Raw genomic sequence first — 18,891 nt, 5'->3', positions numbered from 1 at the left:
GAGTCTTGTTGTCAAGAACAATCCCGATGTCGCCTTGGAGGTCGGATGAAAGTAGCAGTAACACTTCGAAAAAACGGTGGTGGAAAGCGTAGAGGCCACAATCGCTTCCAACGCCTTCGGCGATTGCAATAAACAACGTTCGTGAAGATGTTTCTTTCCTTCCTTGGTATTCTTTTCAGTGATCGGCAACGCATCAGGGCAAGGCTGCCGAAAACGCATTGAGACAGACGAAGATCAGTAGAGAAGAGTCAAAACGGAGAGTCACGATTATCATTGAGCACAACAGCTTCAGAGACATCTAATTGTTCATTATCTCTATTAACATAGTAGTGTGGTCATTACAGAGGTTCATATGCTACCCAAACAAACAAAATCTATCCATGTCTATCCCAGAAAAGCACAATCATAGCCTTGTGTATCCCACTTTAAGGCTTGCTAACCTGCTCCTTTCTAAAGAACTTGAAGTAACCAATGCAGATTCCCAGGTTCAACAACAACACGACCCAGAACCAGGCGCTGGAGAGCGCCACACCGACACCCTCGCTGATATCAGGGAAGACGGGCCCGGGACCAACGTTGTTGGGCGCCGTCGCGCGGGCGAGCATGGTGAAGATGGAACCGACGACCTGCGCCGCTGCACATGCGGCCGCGACGTGGACACGGGTGAGAGTCAGCATGAGAATCATACCGATACCAGCACCCTGGAGGCCGTCGAGGACACCGAGCCACAACCAGAGGATACGGCTAAGGACGGCTCCGGCGACGACTCCGCCAGCCCACGGCATCCAGACACCAATGCGGGAGGTACCCCACCAGATCTGGGCCCAGCGCGGGGCACCGAGACCGACGGCGAACATGGGGAACAGCCAGGGATGGCTTGCACTGGCCTTGGCCAGGCCCCAAAGGACGATGGCCCAGACGAAGGTGAAGAAGAATAGGGCGAGGAGGACCATACCCCAGACCGGGACGTGCTGGGACGAGAACAGGAAGAACCAGTTACGTCCGAACAGCGGGGAGAGGAAGTAGTTCTGAATCGCGACGGCCAGGAGGTACCAGGCGATGGTCTTACGCTTGACAAGGGATTGCCAGAGCTGAGGGACGGGACCAGGGGACTCGCGGTAGAAGTCAGGAAGACCGAGGTACAGAAGAGCGCCGACAGCCCAGAGAAGAAGAGCCACGGGAAGACAGATACCCAGCAGGGCGGGGGATCCGGCGAGAGTGGGCTTGGGCTGGGAGTTGGCTTCGGCCTCAGACACCAGAGAACCCCAAGCCCAGAGACCGAGGGTGTAGAGCTGGGTCAGGCCCTGGATGATGGCGAGGCGCTGAATCCACTTGGGAACGGTGGAACCACCGTCGGTACCGAAGTTGAAGGCGAAGGCGAGGGATCCCGAGGCGGAGGCGAAGGCGTACAGACCAGTCGCGGCGTTCTGGAGCCAGACCTGGGTGACGTCGTCGGCGGCGAAGGGAGAGCAGCCGAGGATCAGGAAGGCGATGCCGTAGACGATGTAAGGCGCCGAGAGGGGGTACAACAGGGGGATCGTGCGGGACATGGTGTACCAGCACAGGGAGCCGGCGAGGTAGATGGAGGCGATGATGTAGAGCTTGGACGCCGTCTGGCCGACCTCACCAGTGAGAAGGGTGACTTGGTACGAGTTGGTGGCGATGATCTGGTTCAGGGCCAGAAGCATCGCGTAGACGGGCCAGTCGCCGACCTTGTACTGCAGGTATCTAGGAAATGGTTAGTTCTGTCGGGCAAGATTTACGAATTGAAGACTTACTTCTTGACACCAGTAGGGGGAACGTAGTCATCGGGAAGGGCGAACTGGGCGTGGTAAGAGCCAGGGGAATCAGGAGGCGTCTGGTTGCCGTATCCGTCTGCTTCGTTGGCGTTGGTGCTATTCATCAGGTGGGAACGTCTGGGGGCGCGGCCGCGCTCCATCGGCAAGCTCAGCTTGGAGCTGGACAGGTTCTTCAGCATGCCGAGGGGAGATCTCGAAGGCGAGCGGGTCCTGGAGCCCGATCTCCTTCCGGAGGCGGGGGACGAGGGGCGCGAGGGACGACCCAGCCTGGCATCGAGGTACATGTCGAACCACTCCTTTTCACTCTTCATGAGGTAGTCCTCGATACAGAGCTCGGAGATGGAGTTGCCGGGGTTCAGGTTCTTGAGTCGCTCCTCGAACTCCTGGTAGAACTCGCCCTTGGAGTCGGTGAAGAAGGGGTCGACCTGCTGCAGCTTGTAATCGTGGCGGTCACCGACGACGTCCTCGACACTCAACATGGATGCGCGGGAAGAGTTGTCGTGGATACCGAGAGCGCCACCGGGAGGAGGCAGGGGAAGCGTGTCGGCCATGGAGAAGCCCGAGACATTGCGGCTGTGGTTCTGGGGGTCAGGCTGGGAGTAGTTGGAGTAACCAGAGATGTTGCGGCTATGAGGACCGGGGGAAGCGGAGCGGGAACCACCGGGCGAGTCGACGTAGGCCGGGGAGGGCGAGATGATGGGCGAGCCGGGGGTGCTGGAGTAGTACCCGGCGGGTGTCTGCATGCCGGCGGGGGTGGTGCGGCCGGTGTGGAGGGTGGCGTCGTCGTCGTAGTCGGAGACCTGCCTCATCCAGGCGGGGGAGCGGTCGACGAGCTCGACCTCGTCGCGGAGGCCGGCGTTGGAGCTGGCGCGGGAGTGCTTGACGAGGACGTTGCCCTTCTTGAGGCCCTTCTTGCCGTACTTGGCGTGCGCCTTGATGACGCCGGCCTGGAGCTTCTCGAGCTTCTGGAGCCACTCGGCGACGGGGAAACGCTGCTTGGCGGAGTAGGCACGCATCTCGGCGCGGGTCTTTGTGTCGGCGGCGAGGGCGGATTCGATGGCGCTCTTGAACTGCTTGGTAAGATGGGCCTGTGAGGGAGGTTAGTGATGTTGAGCGGATGTAGCGGAGCGTGGAGAGAACGTACGGCCTTGGTTGATTCGACGGTGAACCACCAACCGGGCATTTGTCCGAGACCACCGACGCGGGCACCGACACCCAGGGCTCCCTTTCTTCCGAATTCGACAGCGACCAAACCGAAGGGCTCATCTCTCGAGGGGATAAGAGCGAACTCGGCACCACTGAAGATGTAAGGCGGGAGAGCAGTGAATTCGGGCTTGGAGAAGACACGTCCGGGGTAGAGTTCCATAAGCTTAGCCAGCTTCAAGGCTGCGAACTTGCCGTACAAGTCAATGACGGGACCAATGGTGATGAGCTGGGTCTTGGGGTGCTTTTCCAGGACCTGGGGGAACACGTCGGCGATGAGATCAACCTAGAGAGACGGTATGTCAGCCAACATCGTTTGGGTTTTCGGAGAATGAGGATCACTTACACCCTTCTGCAGAGACCAACGTCCGACGAAGACGAAGAGCTCGGCTTCGGGGTCGACCTTGAGGCCGGCCCACTCCTGGGCCTGTCTGCGGAGATCACCACGGCTGGCCTCCCACGCGGGGTCGACCTGGGGCTTGGGGGCGTTCATGAAGTCGTTCTTGTCCCAGTCGGCGGTATCCGTGGGGTCCGGGTTGGGAAGCTGTCCGATCTTGGAGAGACCCCAGAAGATGGGGTAACGGGCGAAGGAACGGTCACCGTACTTCTTGGAGACACCGACGGCGCCGAAGCCGTTCTGGTGGATGCGGAGGTAACTGGCGGAAGCGTGAAGCAGGTTGAAGACTACGCGGAGTCAGTGATAATGATCAGGATGGTTCCAAGAGGGTGATGCTTACCTGAACCGTATTGGACGTATTTCTTGACGATTTCGAGGTCCAGGTTGTACGCCTTGCAAACCTCCTTGCTCTCCTCGGGAGTGCGCATGGGCCAGAGACCTTGGAACTCGGCGTTGTGCAGGGAGACCGCGACGGGGATGGTACGGGGAAGGAGGTACAAGGGGGCAATCGTTCCGTGGTAATCGTTGATGTGGTAGAGATCAACGGGGAAACGGTTGACGGTGTCGGCAATACATTGGTTCCTTTTGATAGTTAGAAATGACTGGAGACATGTGCAATGGAGGAGTAGTGACTTACCAGGCAGAGTAGTAGATGGCAGACTCTAAGTCGTCCATACGAGGGGGGTAAGGCTCAGACTTGGTCTGCTTGCGGAAGACTGGGGCGTCCAGCAGAACGTAGGTGATGTTGTCGACCTGGTGATACTGCACCTTGATCTCATACATCTGGTCCATGATCTTGACGAACATGCTGGGAGCGGGCTGGTCCATGGGATATTCGACATCGCCAACGCAAGGAACGACCCAAATGAGGTCCTGGTGCTTGAGCGCCTTACCCATCAATTGGGCCATGACACCCAATCCACCGATCTTGATCTTGATGTTCCAGTCGTCGATGTTGTACTCCATGGTCGCGATCAGCACCCTCTTGCGCTTGTTGGCCGTGGTAGCGGCGGCGGCGGCGGACACGAGATCGGTCGAGCTGCGCATCTTCAGGGGCATGGCGCCGGCAGCGCCGATGAAGGCGTTGCGGGTCTTGTCCATGATCATGCCGAACTTGGACTTCTCGCCGACACCGTGCTCGTTGAACTTGACCTGGTAGAAAGAGCGCTTGAAAGCCTGAACAGCCGCGAGACCGCCGACGATGGGGAGAATGAATAGAAGCAGCCAAAGGAAGAACTGTACCCACATGTTGCCCTTGGGGATGAGCTGGTATTGCAGCGTGGCGTCATTCAGAGTGACCTTGAATGCGAGGTAAGGCTTGGGGGGTTGGATCTCGGACGTGATGTTGATGGCATTCTCGTACAGCGAAGAAGGCGGCAGGCGCTCGACAACGTTGTCTCCGTCGACATCACCGTACACGAACGATTGATCGGGCATCTTGTCAGGGTTCATGCCCCAAACGCTGAACTTGAAGTAGTTGGGCCACTCATCCATGTAGTGCCACTCCCACATTGACTCGCCGGTGTGCTTAAGGGCCTTGGTGAGACCGCTGTCGTAGCCGAACTGGTTGAACTTGCCGACGGCGAACATGTGAGGGATGCGGCGCGGCGTATCGTAGTCGATATCGGCGTGCACCTTGTACGCGGCGGTTCCGAGAAGTCTGGACCAGTACTGGACGATGACGTGCTCGCCCTCCCACTCTTGCTCCTTGGTTCCGTTCCATTCCTGCTTCTTGACAACGGTCTCCGTCTCGTAGTTTTCCCAGTCGCTCCAGGAGGACTCGAAGTTGGTGGAGTAGCGGAACTTAGAGGCGCCGGCAGCGGTGTGCTTGATCTTGATGGTGCCATCGTCATCCTTGGTCAGAAGGCTGGATGAGTAGTTGGCCGTCGCGGGGAAAATGATGGGGTTGTTCCTGGAGCCGATGCGGAAGAGGAAGTGGTCGACGGCGTTGGTGGAGGAATTTCCAGAGGCGACCGAGGCGTTCGTGACGGTAACTTCGTGGACGCCGTGCTTCACGTTGATGAGGTTGGCTTTCCAAGACCAGACAGAAGGAAGGGCACCAGTCAACTCGACCTGGCGCTCGGAGATCTTCTTGTACTCGATCGAGTTTTCGTCGATGGAAGGAACGCTGTTGTCATCGGTGTGAGACCTGAAAGAAATGGCGTTCTTGAACTTCACGGGGTCCATCTCGACGTTGGAGTGGAACTCGATGGGAACGGTGTTGCTGGTCTCGTTGGACTCGATGCGGAAATCGTGACCAGGGCTAAACTTGGTGAGCATGACGGGAGGGTTCTTGAAGTCGGCCTTGGGAACGTAGGCACGGAACTCGAACGGTGACATGGTGATGTTCTTGGTGCAGCCGTTGAAGCCCGTGTTACCGGCGTAGGCAAGCTTCTTGGTCGAGGCCTCGAGCTTGATCTCGTCGTGAGGGAAGAACAGGTTCTTCACGGTCGTTCCCTCTTCGAATGGGGAGATGAGGGCCTCGTCCTCCTTGGAGCAGTCGAAGGTGTACTTCTTGGTGACGTTGTAGTTGGAGTAGAGAAGCCAAACGGGAACGAGATCGTCACCCATGTTCTGGACACCGAGCTGGTAACGCATGACACTGAAGAGACCGGTGGTGGTGGCCATGCCAGAGTTACCGGGGTAAAAGAGATCCTCGGTGTGGTTCGACAGCTGCTCCAACCACATGCCGTCCTGGAAAACGGGGTACTGCTCTCTCATCCAGTACATGTGCTTGAGGATGAGTCTGAAAGGATGGGCAGGGTTGCGGTGGTCCCACGAGACGGTGTCGTCGTTGCAACCTTCGCGAGCACTGGACAGAGGCATCTGGTAGTAGAGCGTGGCCGGCATGGAGTAACATCCGTGCTGTTGCCAGGCGGGGGCTGAGGACATGGGCTGACGACCGAACATGTAATTCTGAGCGGTGTTGTCAAGCACGTAGTAGGCTTGTTCCTCGCCCCAGGTAAGCATCGGAATGCCGGGCAAGTGAAGCGTCGTGACGAACAGACCCATAAGACTGCGCTCGTGACCCAATTCGATGGCGGGCCAACGGAAGGTATCTTGGTTCATGGCGCCGTACATGTGACGAGGGTCGACTTCACCGGTGTTGGCGTTGATCAAGTCGTTTGCTCTGAGAACCTCGTTCCAAGCCTCGACGAAGTTGCTTGGCACGTCGAATCCAGCGACACCAGTACCGTCCATACCCAAGAAAATGACCAGGAAACGGTAGAAAGAGTAGTGGAAGGCGGCAGAATCGAGAGCCTGGTGGCCCTCGTCACGAATGAAGATGTCCTGGCCCTCGGCCTCGCTCCGGTTGGTGCTGTAGGCCGTGTTGATGTCCTTGAACCACTGCTCCGGGTGGCGTCCGCGACCGATGTAGATAGAACCCATAGTGTTACCACCTGTGATCTCGCCGGGGAGGAAGAAGTTGTCTTTGCCGACCTCGCGCGCGCACTCGCGCATCTGCTTGGAGAATTCTCCCTGGGCATCAACCGTGACTTGCAGCGCCTTGTCGTATCTGAAGCCGTCGATGTCCAAGCTGCCCATGCGTCAGTATCGCGTCACCCTGTCCATACCATGGCACTTACGTTTTGATCATCATGCACGAAAAATGGCCGAGTTTCTGGTTGATGGCGGGAACCCATTCTCTCAGTCTGTCTTGGACGGAGGCGAACTTGGTCAACTGACGTCGGTAATCGGGGTAAACGCCGAAAGCTTCTGTGTCACCAAACTGGTCGAAATCACCGTCGTAACAGCCGCCGAACATGTCGTACACCTCGTTTCCAACTTCATAACCACTTTCATAGTACAGTCGGGGAAAGTTTTCGCACGTCTCGTTGTACTTGGTCGGGAATGTCCAGTCAAGGTAGTGTCGGTCGGTCTTGTAGATCGCCTCCAACTCGGTGGGCTTGAAGGGTGCAGTGCTGTTGAGGTAGTCCTTGTAACCGATCAAGTCACCCAGAGTTGCAACAGTATTGTCGAACACGATGTACTTGACGCTCAGTCAGCTCCAGATGATCCCTTCAAGTCTACAACGTCACTCAACTTACCATTCCGCGCTTGTGAACTTCGGCGATGGCGAGTTGCCATTCTGTGATATTGCCGAAGTGGAAGTCCATCAGGGTGTGGTCCAGCGGCGAGTAGGAGTCGTAGTTCCACGGGTGGTTGATAAGCATCGATCCTCCAAAGTAAATTCCCTTGATGCCCATTCCTTGGAGGTAATCCAACGTATCCACGATACCGGCGACGTCACCACCGAATCGCAGTTGCGTACCCGTGATATCTTGCTCGAGAACAGTTCCATTGGCGTTGTCGTTCATCGGATCGCCGTTTACGAATCGGTCGATCATAAGGGTGTAGAAGGGGAACCGCCAGTTCTTTGGTGACGGGTGGAACTTGTGATTCTTCCACTCTCCATCGTACATCATAGGATCCGTCGCCTCCTTATTTGTGTTGAGGTTGAAGTCGACATATTGCTCGTCGTATCTGAGGCCATTAACATTATGGGTTAAACAACCCAGTAAAAGGAGCGCGCTCCCAAACCACATCTTGGCTGTTGAAATGTGATTATTGTGAGGGATGCCCGAGAGCTCCTCGAAGCGAGCGTGGGGTGAGGCGACGCCGCTTTGCAGTGTGTGAGGATATCAAGCAGAGATGACGCTAGACACACAACAATATGAGATAGAGCAACAAATAATAACGAAAGTAAAAATTCCGACGTAACAATATTTCAGAAACCGGCCAAAAGCGAGTGATGCCAGTTTTCTTGGTTGAACGAAAGACGAAAGTATGGGAAAGGAGACTTGAGCGATTGTAAAGTTCTCCAGTTTCCACACCAACACGCAAAGCAGAGCTAGAGCAAGAAAACCAGAACCAAGATACGTCAGAGGGGGGGAGGGAATCTACACCTTAGATGGAGACAGAAATCTTCGTACTAAGGGGGCGGGAATCGATACATGGGCATACACGGCAAAGAGGCCAGACCCGCAGGCCTACCAGGCATCGCCTCACGAAAAGGGTCATCACAAGCATGTCATGCCCGTCGACAGCGGAGCCTACCATTCTAGGATACGAGCTCGAGGTTTTACTCATGTCTGCATCATAGCGGTGACTTCTTGCTGTCTGTCTCCTCGGGTGGCCTTCTTCGGCTGTCGAACGAGCAGGGTTCCGGAGGCTGGCCGATTGGATACTATGAATATCCTCCTTCTGCTCATGGCCCCGTCGGCGAAGAGTGAACAGGCCAACGGTGCAGATCTTCGGGACTTGGGGCCCAAGTCCAAGTTCGGAGGGCCGTCGTCTGGCCCTCGTCCTGTCCTGCGTCTTCCTGGACACTGGGCCTTTGTCGAGGCTCACTCGATGCGTGTGTGTGTGGTGTGGCCGGGTTGGAAGCGGAACCGGGCAAGGGGAGTGGAGCCGCAGGTTGAACTTGTCGACCTATTCAGACCAGGGTATTTCCCGGGAAGCCAATCGATCCTGGATCCTGCCAGGGATATTTAGTCTTGGTGTTTTTGCTTGTGTCGGGCACGCAAGAGACCAAGACAAAGTCGATCCGCCGTAGAAAAGCTTCAACGACTGGGCGGCAGCTGTTGGAATCCATCAGCTTCCGTTCAGGTCACGAGGAGGGAGAGAGCGAGTCCAGAACGCTGCACAGAAGACGTGAAGACCCTATTTCTGGGTTGTTTTGGTTTGGGGCCGGCGGACAAGGCCATTCGTGCATTGCATTGCATATTTCTCGTGTTGTGCCCGCCAGCCGCCGACACCGATCCAAAGTGCTGTAAGCAACCGACGTTGGTTGGCTCTTTTGGCGAATCTGGTCCCCTTTTTTCCGCTGGGGGTTTGTTGTATTTTACACATGCGACATGGGATGAGTGGGAAGAATTTTCGGGAAGAGTGCGATAAGGAGACAAGCGAGTCAGGAGAGAGGTCCACAACACGGCCGATGGGATGGAGACGGAGCGAACGGACTGGACTGACTGGAGGCGGCGTGATTGTGGGCTATCTTGCACAAGAGGTGATGACTGGACAGCACACCGTTTTGACGTCACGGCATTAGCACGCCCTGAACAAGTTGTGCAGTCATAATTCAAGTCTTGGTGGTGGTGCTGCTGTGGCAAAAGAACGTTGGATTGGCGACGGCACAGCTCGAAGAGTTTCAGTTGAGTCCCAATACAGCTGAGAGTTGCGCTGCAACCTTCCTTTTCCCCTCCAACGGCGCGTATCATTCATATCATTTCAATCTCATCAAAAAGGTTTCCTTATCTCCCAACCCAGTGCTGCAACGAAACATCCAATCCTTCGGGACAGTCAGCTTTCAAGGAACACCCCACGCTTTTGCATTCAAAGACAGCTTGAGACAGGGCGGCTAAGCTTTAGTGCATAGAAGCCAGCGCACAGAAGCTGCGGCTAGCGCAGAGAAAGAAAAATAACGGCGGCGGCGGCGGCGGGCGGCGGTGTTCCCTCGTCTGATGTTCGTATTCCGTCCGAACAGCTGGCGGGTTTGCGGAAGTGCTGTCCTTGCAAGCTGAAACTTAAATGTCGAAGGAGGTTGGGCTGGGTTCGGTCGTTTGACAACGAGACTGTTTGATCCTTGTGTTCAATATCGAGATGGATGTCGGTCCAGGAAGTGTGATGGGAGTGTTAGCCAGGCCCTTCCTGCTTGTGATACATTCCCCCACAACAATAGAAGCGTCTCCAAGTCACCCCCTATCATGGACTTTTGCATGACACAGTTACGAGAGAAATACGGTGCTGTGGATCGATTTGTGCAGACGGGACAGACACAGCCACTGACTTATGTTCCTGCAGTGCCAACATGCCAAACACACAGGCAAACAGGCCAGCAGCGTCCTATCAATTCCATGTGCATTTCTCGGTTACAAGCCACCCCGAGTCCCGAAAAGAAAAACCACAACTTTCGAGTTTTTCTTCTCCCACCGTTCGTATTCTGCTCTGTGCTTCAGCCTTCAGCCTTCAGCCCTTCACGGTTCACCGATGGAATCGAACCAACTTTCTGATCGGTCTAGAAGGATATCGGCATATCGGCATGTCCGTCCTCCCACAAAATCATCCCCGTGAACCCCAGAAAAGTGTCCTCCATTGGACAGGAACCTCGGTGAGCGATGGCCTTCCGGCACACCCGAAAGCGGAAAGGCATGAGTGCACAAAGTGACCAAAATGAGCGTTTGTCAAGCCATTCTGGCGGCGCAGGACAACCACTACCACACTGCCGAACATGAGAGGCTGAGACTTGGGAATCCCGCCGGTTGGCGTTTGTCCGCGCAGCCCGCGCTGCCGTGTTGTACAACCCTCTTAGTTTCTTGGTAACGAGCCAAATCTCGTCATTTTCTGCCCGACACCAGAGCGATAGTATTGCGGTAACTGGTAGCACCAACCCAGATCCAAGTTCACCCCTGTGGTGATCGTTGCTATAATTATCCCAGCTATTGGGTGACTCTCAGTAACAAGGAACCATCGTCGACCATTTGGATCGCCGCCTATTGGTGCACTCCCGAGATCTTGTGCCAACTTTTTTTCCCTCGTTCCTCGGACGGCTCTCTCGGGAGAGCGTCGTAGTCTGTGGCTAAGTGACTGTGCCCTTTCCATCTCCACGAAAACCCCCATATTCAATCTCGGTGTGGCGCCTCCATGTCATGACGGAGCAGACAGGCCGGAGAAAAAAAGCTGGGATTGAAGGGCCGGGACTCCAAACAACCTCCCCATGCCGCATTGTGGGCGCGTTGACATGGTGCCACCTGCGGAACCTGGGAACTGGATCACGGTTTCTCGCCCATGTCCCGTTCGAAACCACAGGTTTTTCCAAGATGGATCAATCTGATACCGCCAACCCGTGCGACTGCGTACGCGAAGTAGCAGAGCAAATTGATGTGGTAGATAAAATGGCTTGGGGTGCCCAGAGTATCCTCCCCCTATTTCTCCTTTTCCCGTTGTCTCTTTCGCAGTTGTGCACAAAAAAAAGGAACCGAGGCACAAATTGTTGGCAGCCAAGGTCTGCCCAGTCTCCACGCCGAGCACAGATGATATGGGGTTCATCTGGTGGTCGGACATTTTGCAGCCGTTTATTGTCAATATTGTTAACGAGTGTTGCCAATATTGACATGCAGTTTACTCTACACTAAATTGCGTATATTCCTTCTGGAATTTTCCTCGTTCCCCTAGCCTCTCGTGGCCAACTCTACCCAGCTGTTTGGAACGACCTTACTCAATCCAACCATAGCTCCCCGAATCCGAAAGTCGCAAGAGAGAGAAGCCTCCCAACGATTGCGAATGTGATGCCAAGCTTGGCCTTGCCGGGCGAAGCGCTCGTCGCCTGCTTATCTGTGCTTAACGAAGAACATATACATATTGACTAACCCAAAACCTCTACCTTTCTCGGTCTTATCCAACCCTCCTTCCACATTAAACAGCCTTTCCCCCCTCTCAATTGCAGTCTCGACCGCTCGAGAAAAAGCCACTTGGTCATTTCGAGAATGTTGCCTGGAGATACCACAAAAAACCCAACCTCCTCCCTGGCTGAATCAATCGCAACGAATCCGATGCCCAGACGGAGAACTCCACTTATCACGGACACCTGGGACAAAGGGGGAACATGGAGCTCAACTTGAGGTGAACGTGGGTCTTACTCAGCAACAAAATGGGAAAAAAAGAAGAATCGGCGAGTTATTGAGCACCCCCCTGGGCGCGGAACAATCCTTTTGGAACGAAGCGAGGGTGGGGGGTTCGTCCCTTTTCCTTCTTCTCCCCAAAAGCACTTCCGCAGCGGGCGGCGAGGACGGGTGCGCGGGCTGGTTTTGGGTGTTTTGGGTACCTCTACCTTTCGACTTTTCCCCAATTCGCAGCTAGCCCCTATCACCCGTTTTGCCCGTTTTGTGTCAAAAAGCGACCCGAACGGCGGACCGCGCAAGCATTTGCGGCTTAGCGGGCGTCGTCCGCCGGTGGTGGATTTGTTTGCCGCATACAAAACGTCCAATGAGAGTCGTCTGTCGATAGTGCTTCGTTGATTGCCTTCACGTCAACGGCCACCTGCACTGTGACGACCGACGGTGAGGACGGGAGTCTCAGGTGGAAGGGAAGACGATCTTGGCGCGTGGGTGTTGCGATCAAGTCGTCGCGCGATTGGCGGCGATCTGTTTCATTGTCGTTATCTTTCCATCTCTCGATGCAGCTGTTGAGGCCGCACGCGATGAGGGACGTCGTCTTTTGCTGACAGCCACAGGAGAAATCCTTCAATTCCTTCCCGCGCGGCTCAAATGATGAGGCTGTTGTCGGAATGAAAGCTACTGCGCCACGGCCCTGCAGACGACTCATTTAGAGGCACCCAATGGGACTTTTGAGTCTTTTCTCGGCGGCGTGAGTCGTAAGCATTAGCGAGCGATGCTGAGGACGCGATTACACGTCAGGAATCCACGCGATTGCGCAAGCAATTTCGTAGGCACTTGTTTCTTTCGAGCAAGTCAGTCGTCAACTGAAAGAGAAGGATTAGACCCCTGTCCTGCAGGTCCGGGAGATCATCGAAACAAAACTTAACCTCCTGCATGTTCCCAACACGCGCGATCATACAGTAAACAGCGTAGTTAGTTAGAGAATAGGGACATCGCATTACGCCGGCAATCAATTTCAACATGACCGGCCATTCTTAGTAAAGTTCAGAAGCTCTTTGATTGCAAATAGTTAAGGTACACACCCGTGCAGTCTCGAGCCAAATGACTGGCAGTCACTGTCGACAACTCGTGTTACGGTCAATTTTCTCGTGAACGACTTTGATCAACTGCGCCTCAAATATGATCTAGAACTGGTGCTCAGCTCTAGATGAGCTTCATGACGCTTTACTGCTGCGTGTTCCATAGCTCTTCAACGCAATACTAGCACTTCAGCCTATGCTATTTCAATGAAACACATAGATATAAACAACAGTCGAGAGCTTCAAGTATAAGGTGTACAATAGCAAGTTTAAATGTGTCTCTAGTTGGCTTGCGTGTTTCAGTATGATAAAAGCTCAGCAGTACAGAACAACTGTTGGGTTGATTCATGCAAAGCATGAGTTGTCACGTTGAGTTCATTCAGATTCAGACTCAGGTATATCAACGAAACTTAGTAACTTTTGAAAACTTTTAACTACTCGGGTACGTAACAGCCTCTTTCGCACTGAGAAAGATGACGTCCGCTTCACTGCAGGCGGGGAAGCGAAAGGTCTTCGGAGCAGAGTTGGGTTGGTTCAAGAGCGTCATGTAAATCATGCCAGCACCGCATCTAGATTGCATTCAAGTCATTCGGAGTGGCGGTGAATTGCAACAGGCATATACATTGACAATATCTTTCGAATAATGACAGTTTCGGTCAAATCTACTTCCACGTTTGATGTAAACTGGGCACGAGACACCGGAAACCTGCAAAATGTTGTGGATTGAAGGTTGAAGAAGCTCAGCACGTCGTTTGAAGAGTCAAATTCTAACTACGATAATTATGCCCCTCAACATAGTTGTTGGACAAGTCTAGCATCAATATTGATTTACTAGATTCCACGCATTTCGTCCAACACGATGGGGGTGCATGATGACACAACGAGTGACGCGAAAGGTAACATGATGACTCCCATTTCAGCTTGCGTCATGTTCTCTTTGATAGTTTCTCACATTTGCATCTGCAACCTGTCTTAGAACATTGAATCCAATAGTACACCTGTGAAGACTGTGATCTACGACTGTGGATGTTCTCATATCAACACGCTTGTTTGAGTGTTTGAATTGCGTGTGATTGGGAGGATGTGTCTATATATAAGTATTCACTAATATTTAATTAAAGGTGCCAAATTACTTATGCCGTGCAACTTTCTCACGTAGTCACCCTTTCTTTTAGTTTTTGATTTCCGATGTGTTGTGTTCCAACTCACCATAGCGCTGGCATTCAACTCCTCCCACAATTCAACGTGATTTAGACAGCAATCATAATAAGGTATATACTCACTTCTCTAAAGAGCCCTAATGAAGTATATCTGCCTCTTATTTCTTATCGTGCTGAGGGCATTCCAACTGTTATCCTAAGTGTGTGTGGATGATCACCGTTGCTCTACAGGTCGTACAGGAGTCCAAACAGTTTACCCGATTCAATTCTCACAACCAATTACGAGTTCAGATCTCATGCCTCAAGGGCCGTGACACCTAAGCTCATTTATGTTGCTCCAACCTTCCATCATCAAGGTGCTTCGTGATCTGGTCTTTCTCGGAAAACCGAAACCCATCATGGCAGATCTGAGGTTGAGATGAGTGAGCTTAATCGAATTCGTGGCTGCCAGCTCGGAGCTCAGAATCTGAACGAGCTACGACAAGTTCCTTCCCGATCTAAACCTAGACAATGTGAGTTATCAGATAGTATCGAAACAGGCAGAGGATATAGCAGTAGAACCAGAATAACGGCAAAACATTAGAGCTTTACACCCTCCACAACACAGCAGTAGCAGAGATTAAGAGCATATTCCATACTTCTGAGCTCCAGAGACAATAAATGGATCATAGCTTCAAACTTTGACCTGAAATTTGTTTCTCTTTTGCAGATTCTAACATATTCGTAAACATATTAGAATTTATCACGAGCTTTTATAAACAAGATCCAGCAAGTTCCACAACGGCTTTTAGAATTCAACAAATAAACCGAGATAAGAGTTGTAAAACCTCCAGCATGAACTCGACCAAACCAGAACTTCAAAGGGTAGACTTTCTGACGTCCTTGAGCTCCTAGAGTTCACACCTGAGCGGCTTCAGTCATCTATCTGTGTCATGTTCACCGACGACAACTCAACTCTGGCCAAAGGTCTCTGCCCGCGACGTCTGGAATCAAATCTTATCCTTTCTCAAAAAAGAAGGCCTAAAACACACCGCAATTGCTGTAAGCCGAGATGTAATCGATCAAACAACGCGCACAGCGTGATATCTGCTGACCATATCCTCCACCCAACAGCAAGATCATGATTCCCTTCGACTGAATCAACAATCAAGAGTCATGTGATAAGTCTGCAACTCAGCAAACCTCAAATTAAAGCTATGCTCAAAGCCTGGATCCATCACAACCCTCCAAGATTTTCCACAGCGGGCCCGCCTACGCTACTAGAGCCCCGAACCTCCCCTCTCGGCATCACCGGTCCAACCCGGAAAAACAACTGGCCGGTTGGCCCAATGGCAAGGCGTCTGACTACGACTCGATCGTGCAATCAGGAGATTCTGGGTTCGACCCCCAGGCTGGTCAATACTTTTTGCCATTTCGTAGCTGTTGACGCTTCCCATGGTGTTGACGATCTTCTCTTTTTGCTTTTGCGGTGTGGTGGTGGCACCCCCAATCGGGCCGGCACATAAAGCCAGCCGGCGCAAACCTTAAAACGCTCAAGTATGTATTCTCATTCCTCGGTTTAAAATCGGACGAAGGGAGACATGAGATGATGACATGCTTGCGATCGTAGTGTCTCAGCACTGCCGGTGGCTAAACGTCTAGCTCAAGACAAAAGGACCTCTAGACACAAAAGACCTCGGGGCAGATCGTACTAAAAGCGGCTCTGGGACGCCGCATCAAGGATTAGCCACGAGTCGGGAAGGGGTAGTTGCAGAGAAATTATCAACCGGTGCGGTTGACACATGGCATTCTCATACGCTTCCACACTACCTACACCTCTTCTCATTGAGAAGACCCCTTTCGACAAAGACCCCTCTAGACGCGGCATTTGAATGCCGTTAAGAGCTACTAGAAAGTTAAGTAATTCTGGCTCGGATTGAACGAGCCTTACAAACAACAAAACAAGCCGCCATAGTCCTCATGAGCTCGTAACTTCTGTGGTAAAAGCATGAAAAAACTCCGCCTTCGCCCTGCTGCGATCCAGAAACCATAGGATGCCAAGCCGTAGCTGCCACCGTCGCCCACCATCCACCATCCGCCGAGATCCCCTTAACCGATGCAGTGCCCGTTGTGATATGATGTTGCCAGCCCGCCAGCTGGACCCCCTATGCAATGCCCCAGATACACCCGTGCGCAAAGCAGACAGAATGGGAGAGAAAGCGTCCAATCCCGGGAAAGAAAAGTTCATAACAAGCCCGATTACACCTAGCCCTGCATCGCTGTTGCGGATTCGCGGTTCCGCGAAACACTCTTGTTTCCTCGTATATTCCTCAGTTACGAGTCGCTGATTCCTCGGTCACCTCATTGTCGTCTCGGTGCATTGAGCGGCTTTCGCCCGTATACGGTCCGATGATTCAGATAGCTGTGAAACTGTTTGTTCGCCACGTGAGGCCTCACGTTCATGAGGAAGATTTCGATTTGGACTTCCGACCAATTCAGGGCCCTGAAAGGTCGTGTCGCAAGACCCTTTAGCCCGTCTTCGATGGTCCTTCGCATCAAGCCGCCTGCCTCGCGCAGCTCAGGTTTTGCCGCCCAGTCGCCGATTGGGCACTTACGCCTGTCTTCGGTGACACATTCGAAGCCGGAAGCACGCATTTCATCGGCCGCATAACGGATACCGTGCATTTCGGATCCCAAGGCTCTCATGCCTTCTGCCAAATATTGCGTGAAGACGCGGAATCCATAGTTGTCTCCTTCGGGAGTCGTGCCATCGTCGCAAAGAGGGAAGAATTCCAGCTCTTGGATCTCGAACCAACCGCCAGGCTTCAGATGCCTACCATATATCAGTGCCGTTCTTGCTCAGTTCGTGCTGGTATAGCCTACCTGTATACCCGATCCATCAGTTCTCGGCGGTCTCGAACAGAGTGAAGAGTATGACGAAGGTGAATGAAGTCGTAGAACTCCTCCTCTAGAGCCCAGCCGTTTTCATGTTCGAAGTCGTCAACCATGAAATGTACGTTCTCCGGGACCTCGGTAGGTTGAATAGGTGAAAGATCAACGCCGAGGAAAGTGGACTCAGGAAACCATTCAGCAACTACATGATTTACGTCAGTATGTCCCAATTGACCATTATAGCTGCTGAAGGATTGGCGATAGAGAGTACATCCCCTGAGCTATCGCATTCTTGTAGGGGTAGATCTCAGAAATTTGCTTACCTTCAAGAACCCAATGACCAGGACCAGTGCCTAAAAGCCCAGGCGGTTAGCGAATATTCTTCACGGTGAAAACGAGTCAGGAGCTCTGTTGACCGGCCGGCTGTGGCTTGAAGCTCCATCTTCCCCCTGAATGCAACAGCGGATGCCATGGAATAGCTCGCAATTGCCCCAGTGCCGAAGATTTCCGCAAAAGCTGCCGGCGCGACCGCTCCTGTTGCCCCGTCTTGTTGCGATATGAAGCCAACACATACCCAAATCAAGCACTTCACCACCTCTTGCCAGCACATCGTCAACAGGCGACAGATACCATCTGTCGCAAAGAAGGTTGCTGATAAGGTGTTTCATAAAGTCGCGGTCCTGTTCGACCAGATCGTTTGGGAATGCGTATTTGCCCGCGCGGTACGCATGATAACGCAGTCTATGTTCGTACATGTGCTCAAGCACACTTTCTGACAGACTTTCGGTTTCGCGGCCCTCATCGTTATGAGAGCCGACTGTAATGGCGGTATCGGTGGAACTGGGCGGTGACATTGCGGCGGGAGCATAGTCTTCAGGAGAAGGAGGGCCGTCGAATTTTAGTCGCTTTCCGGGGTTTTCTTGATTTGAAGTGTTGCTGAAGACTGATGCGGGATGTGAGGTGAGATGTCCGTGTGGTACTTGATGGAATGAGTTCGGAGGCGAGTTCATCGTGAACTAGTGACAAGTGGGGTGATTCGTAACTGGTGAACACACGGGAGTGTAACAGCAGTTGAAGTCTCGGGCACGGAATTTGGTCGTTGAAATCGGCGACGTCGAAACTTGGGGAGGAAGATGCCGCGCAACGAGCGAAGGCGATGCGAAGTCTTGGCTTGCCAAACGTTATAGGCGTCCAGGGGGGGTAGCAGCAAGAAAAAAAAAACTTCAAATCAGGGACCCCTCCACCAAGACCAAAATGCCGGCGATGACGTCCCTGATTGGCACTGGTGCTTCTGTTCCCAACCGTCAGAATATAAATGTCCCGAAGCGGCACGGGAAGCGGGCGAGCCGCTTGTGGGTAAGAGACAAGCTGAATAAGGAAAATGTTGGACGAAAACGTCGATCCGGAGGGGTGGGAAGGGAGGCGAGAACGAATGACCGAGGGAGAGAGGTCGCCGAAGTGTCTGCAGTGTCTTGGAGATTTGGAGAAGACAGGAAAGATAATGAAGCAAAAATAAACTGGAGCGGGCGACAAGGAGTGACCCGAGACAACGGCGAGGGTTTAGTTGGTGGAGGTCTGGGTAGTGCAGTATGCTTTCTCCTTTGGTCTGATGGAGGTCGCGACCGCGAGCGGCCAAGAGAAGCCTCGAAGAAGCGAATCAAAGTTCGATTCGACTTCTTTGGCGGTCCTCTCGCACGCTTTTTCGATGGGGGCTAGCCCGTGTTATGAAAGAAAGAGGTTGTGTTTGATCATGGTGTCTGGCCA

The 18,891-nt window shown here is 53.3% G+C and overlaps 2 protein-coding genes across 2 annotated transcripts; both read right to left on the bottom strand.

Annotated features, from left to right (window-relative positions):
- Positions 1-425: 425 nt before the first annotated feature.
- Positions 426-7,946, bottom strand: CkaCkLH20_06363 (alpha-glucan; the record flags this gene model as incomplete). The annotated part of the gene is made up of 8 exons (XM_038889080.1): positions 426-1,728; positions 1,779-2,887; positions 2,944-3,288; positions 3,349-3,686; positions 3,740-3,981; positions 4,037-6,937; positions 6,987-7,390; positions 7,449-7,946. The coding sequence occupies 8 exons, from the start codon at positions 7,944-7,946 to the stop codon at positions 426-428; spliced, it is 7,140 nt and encodes a 2,379-aa protein (XP_038745378.1).
- An 8,650-nt stretch (positions 7,947-16,596) lies between these two features.
- CkaCkLH20_06362 (methyltransferase domain-containing protein) lies at positions 16,597-17,981 on the bottom strand (the record flags this gene model as incomplete). Its single annotated transcript, XM_038889079.1, has 4 exons — positions 16,597-17,068; positions 17,119-17,329; positions 17,451-17,480; positions 17,702-17,981. The coding sequence occupies 4 exons, from the start codon at positions 17,979-17,981 to the stop codon at positions 16,597-16,599; spliced, it is 993 nt and encodes a 330-aa protein (XP_038745377.1).
- Positions 17,982-18,891: the final 910 nt, after the last annotated feature.

The sequence above is a fragment of the Colletotrichum karsti genome (assembly GCF_011947395.1).
Source record: "Colletotrichum karsti strain CkLH20 chromosome Unknown Scaffold19, whole genome shotgun sequence".
NCBI lineage: Eukaryota > Fungi > Ascomycota > Sordariomycetes > Glomerellales > Glomerellaceae > Colletotrichum > Colletotrichum karsti.
The sequence above is the reverse complement of the archived record's forward strand: the minus strand, read 5'-3'. Positions and strand labels throughout refer to the sequence as shown.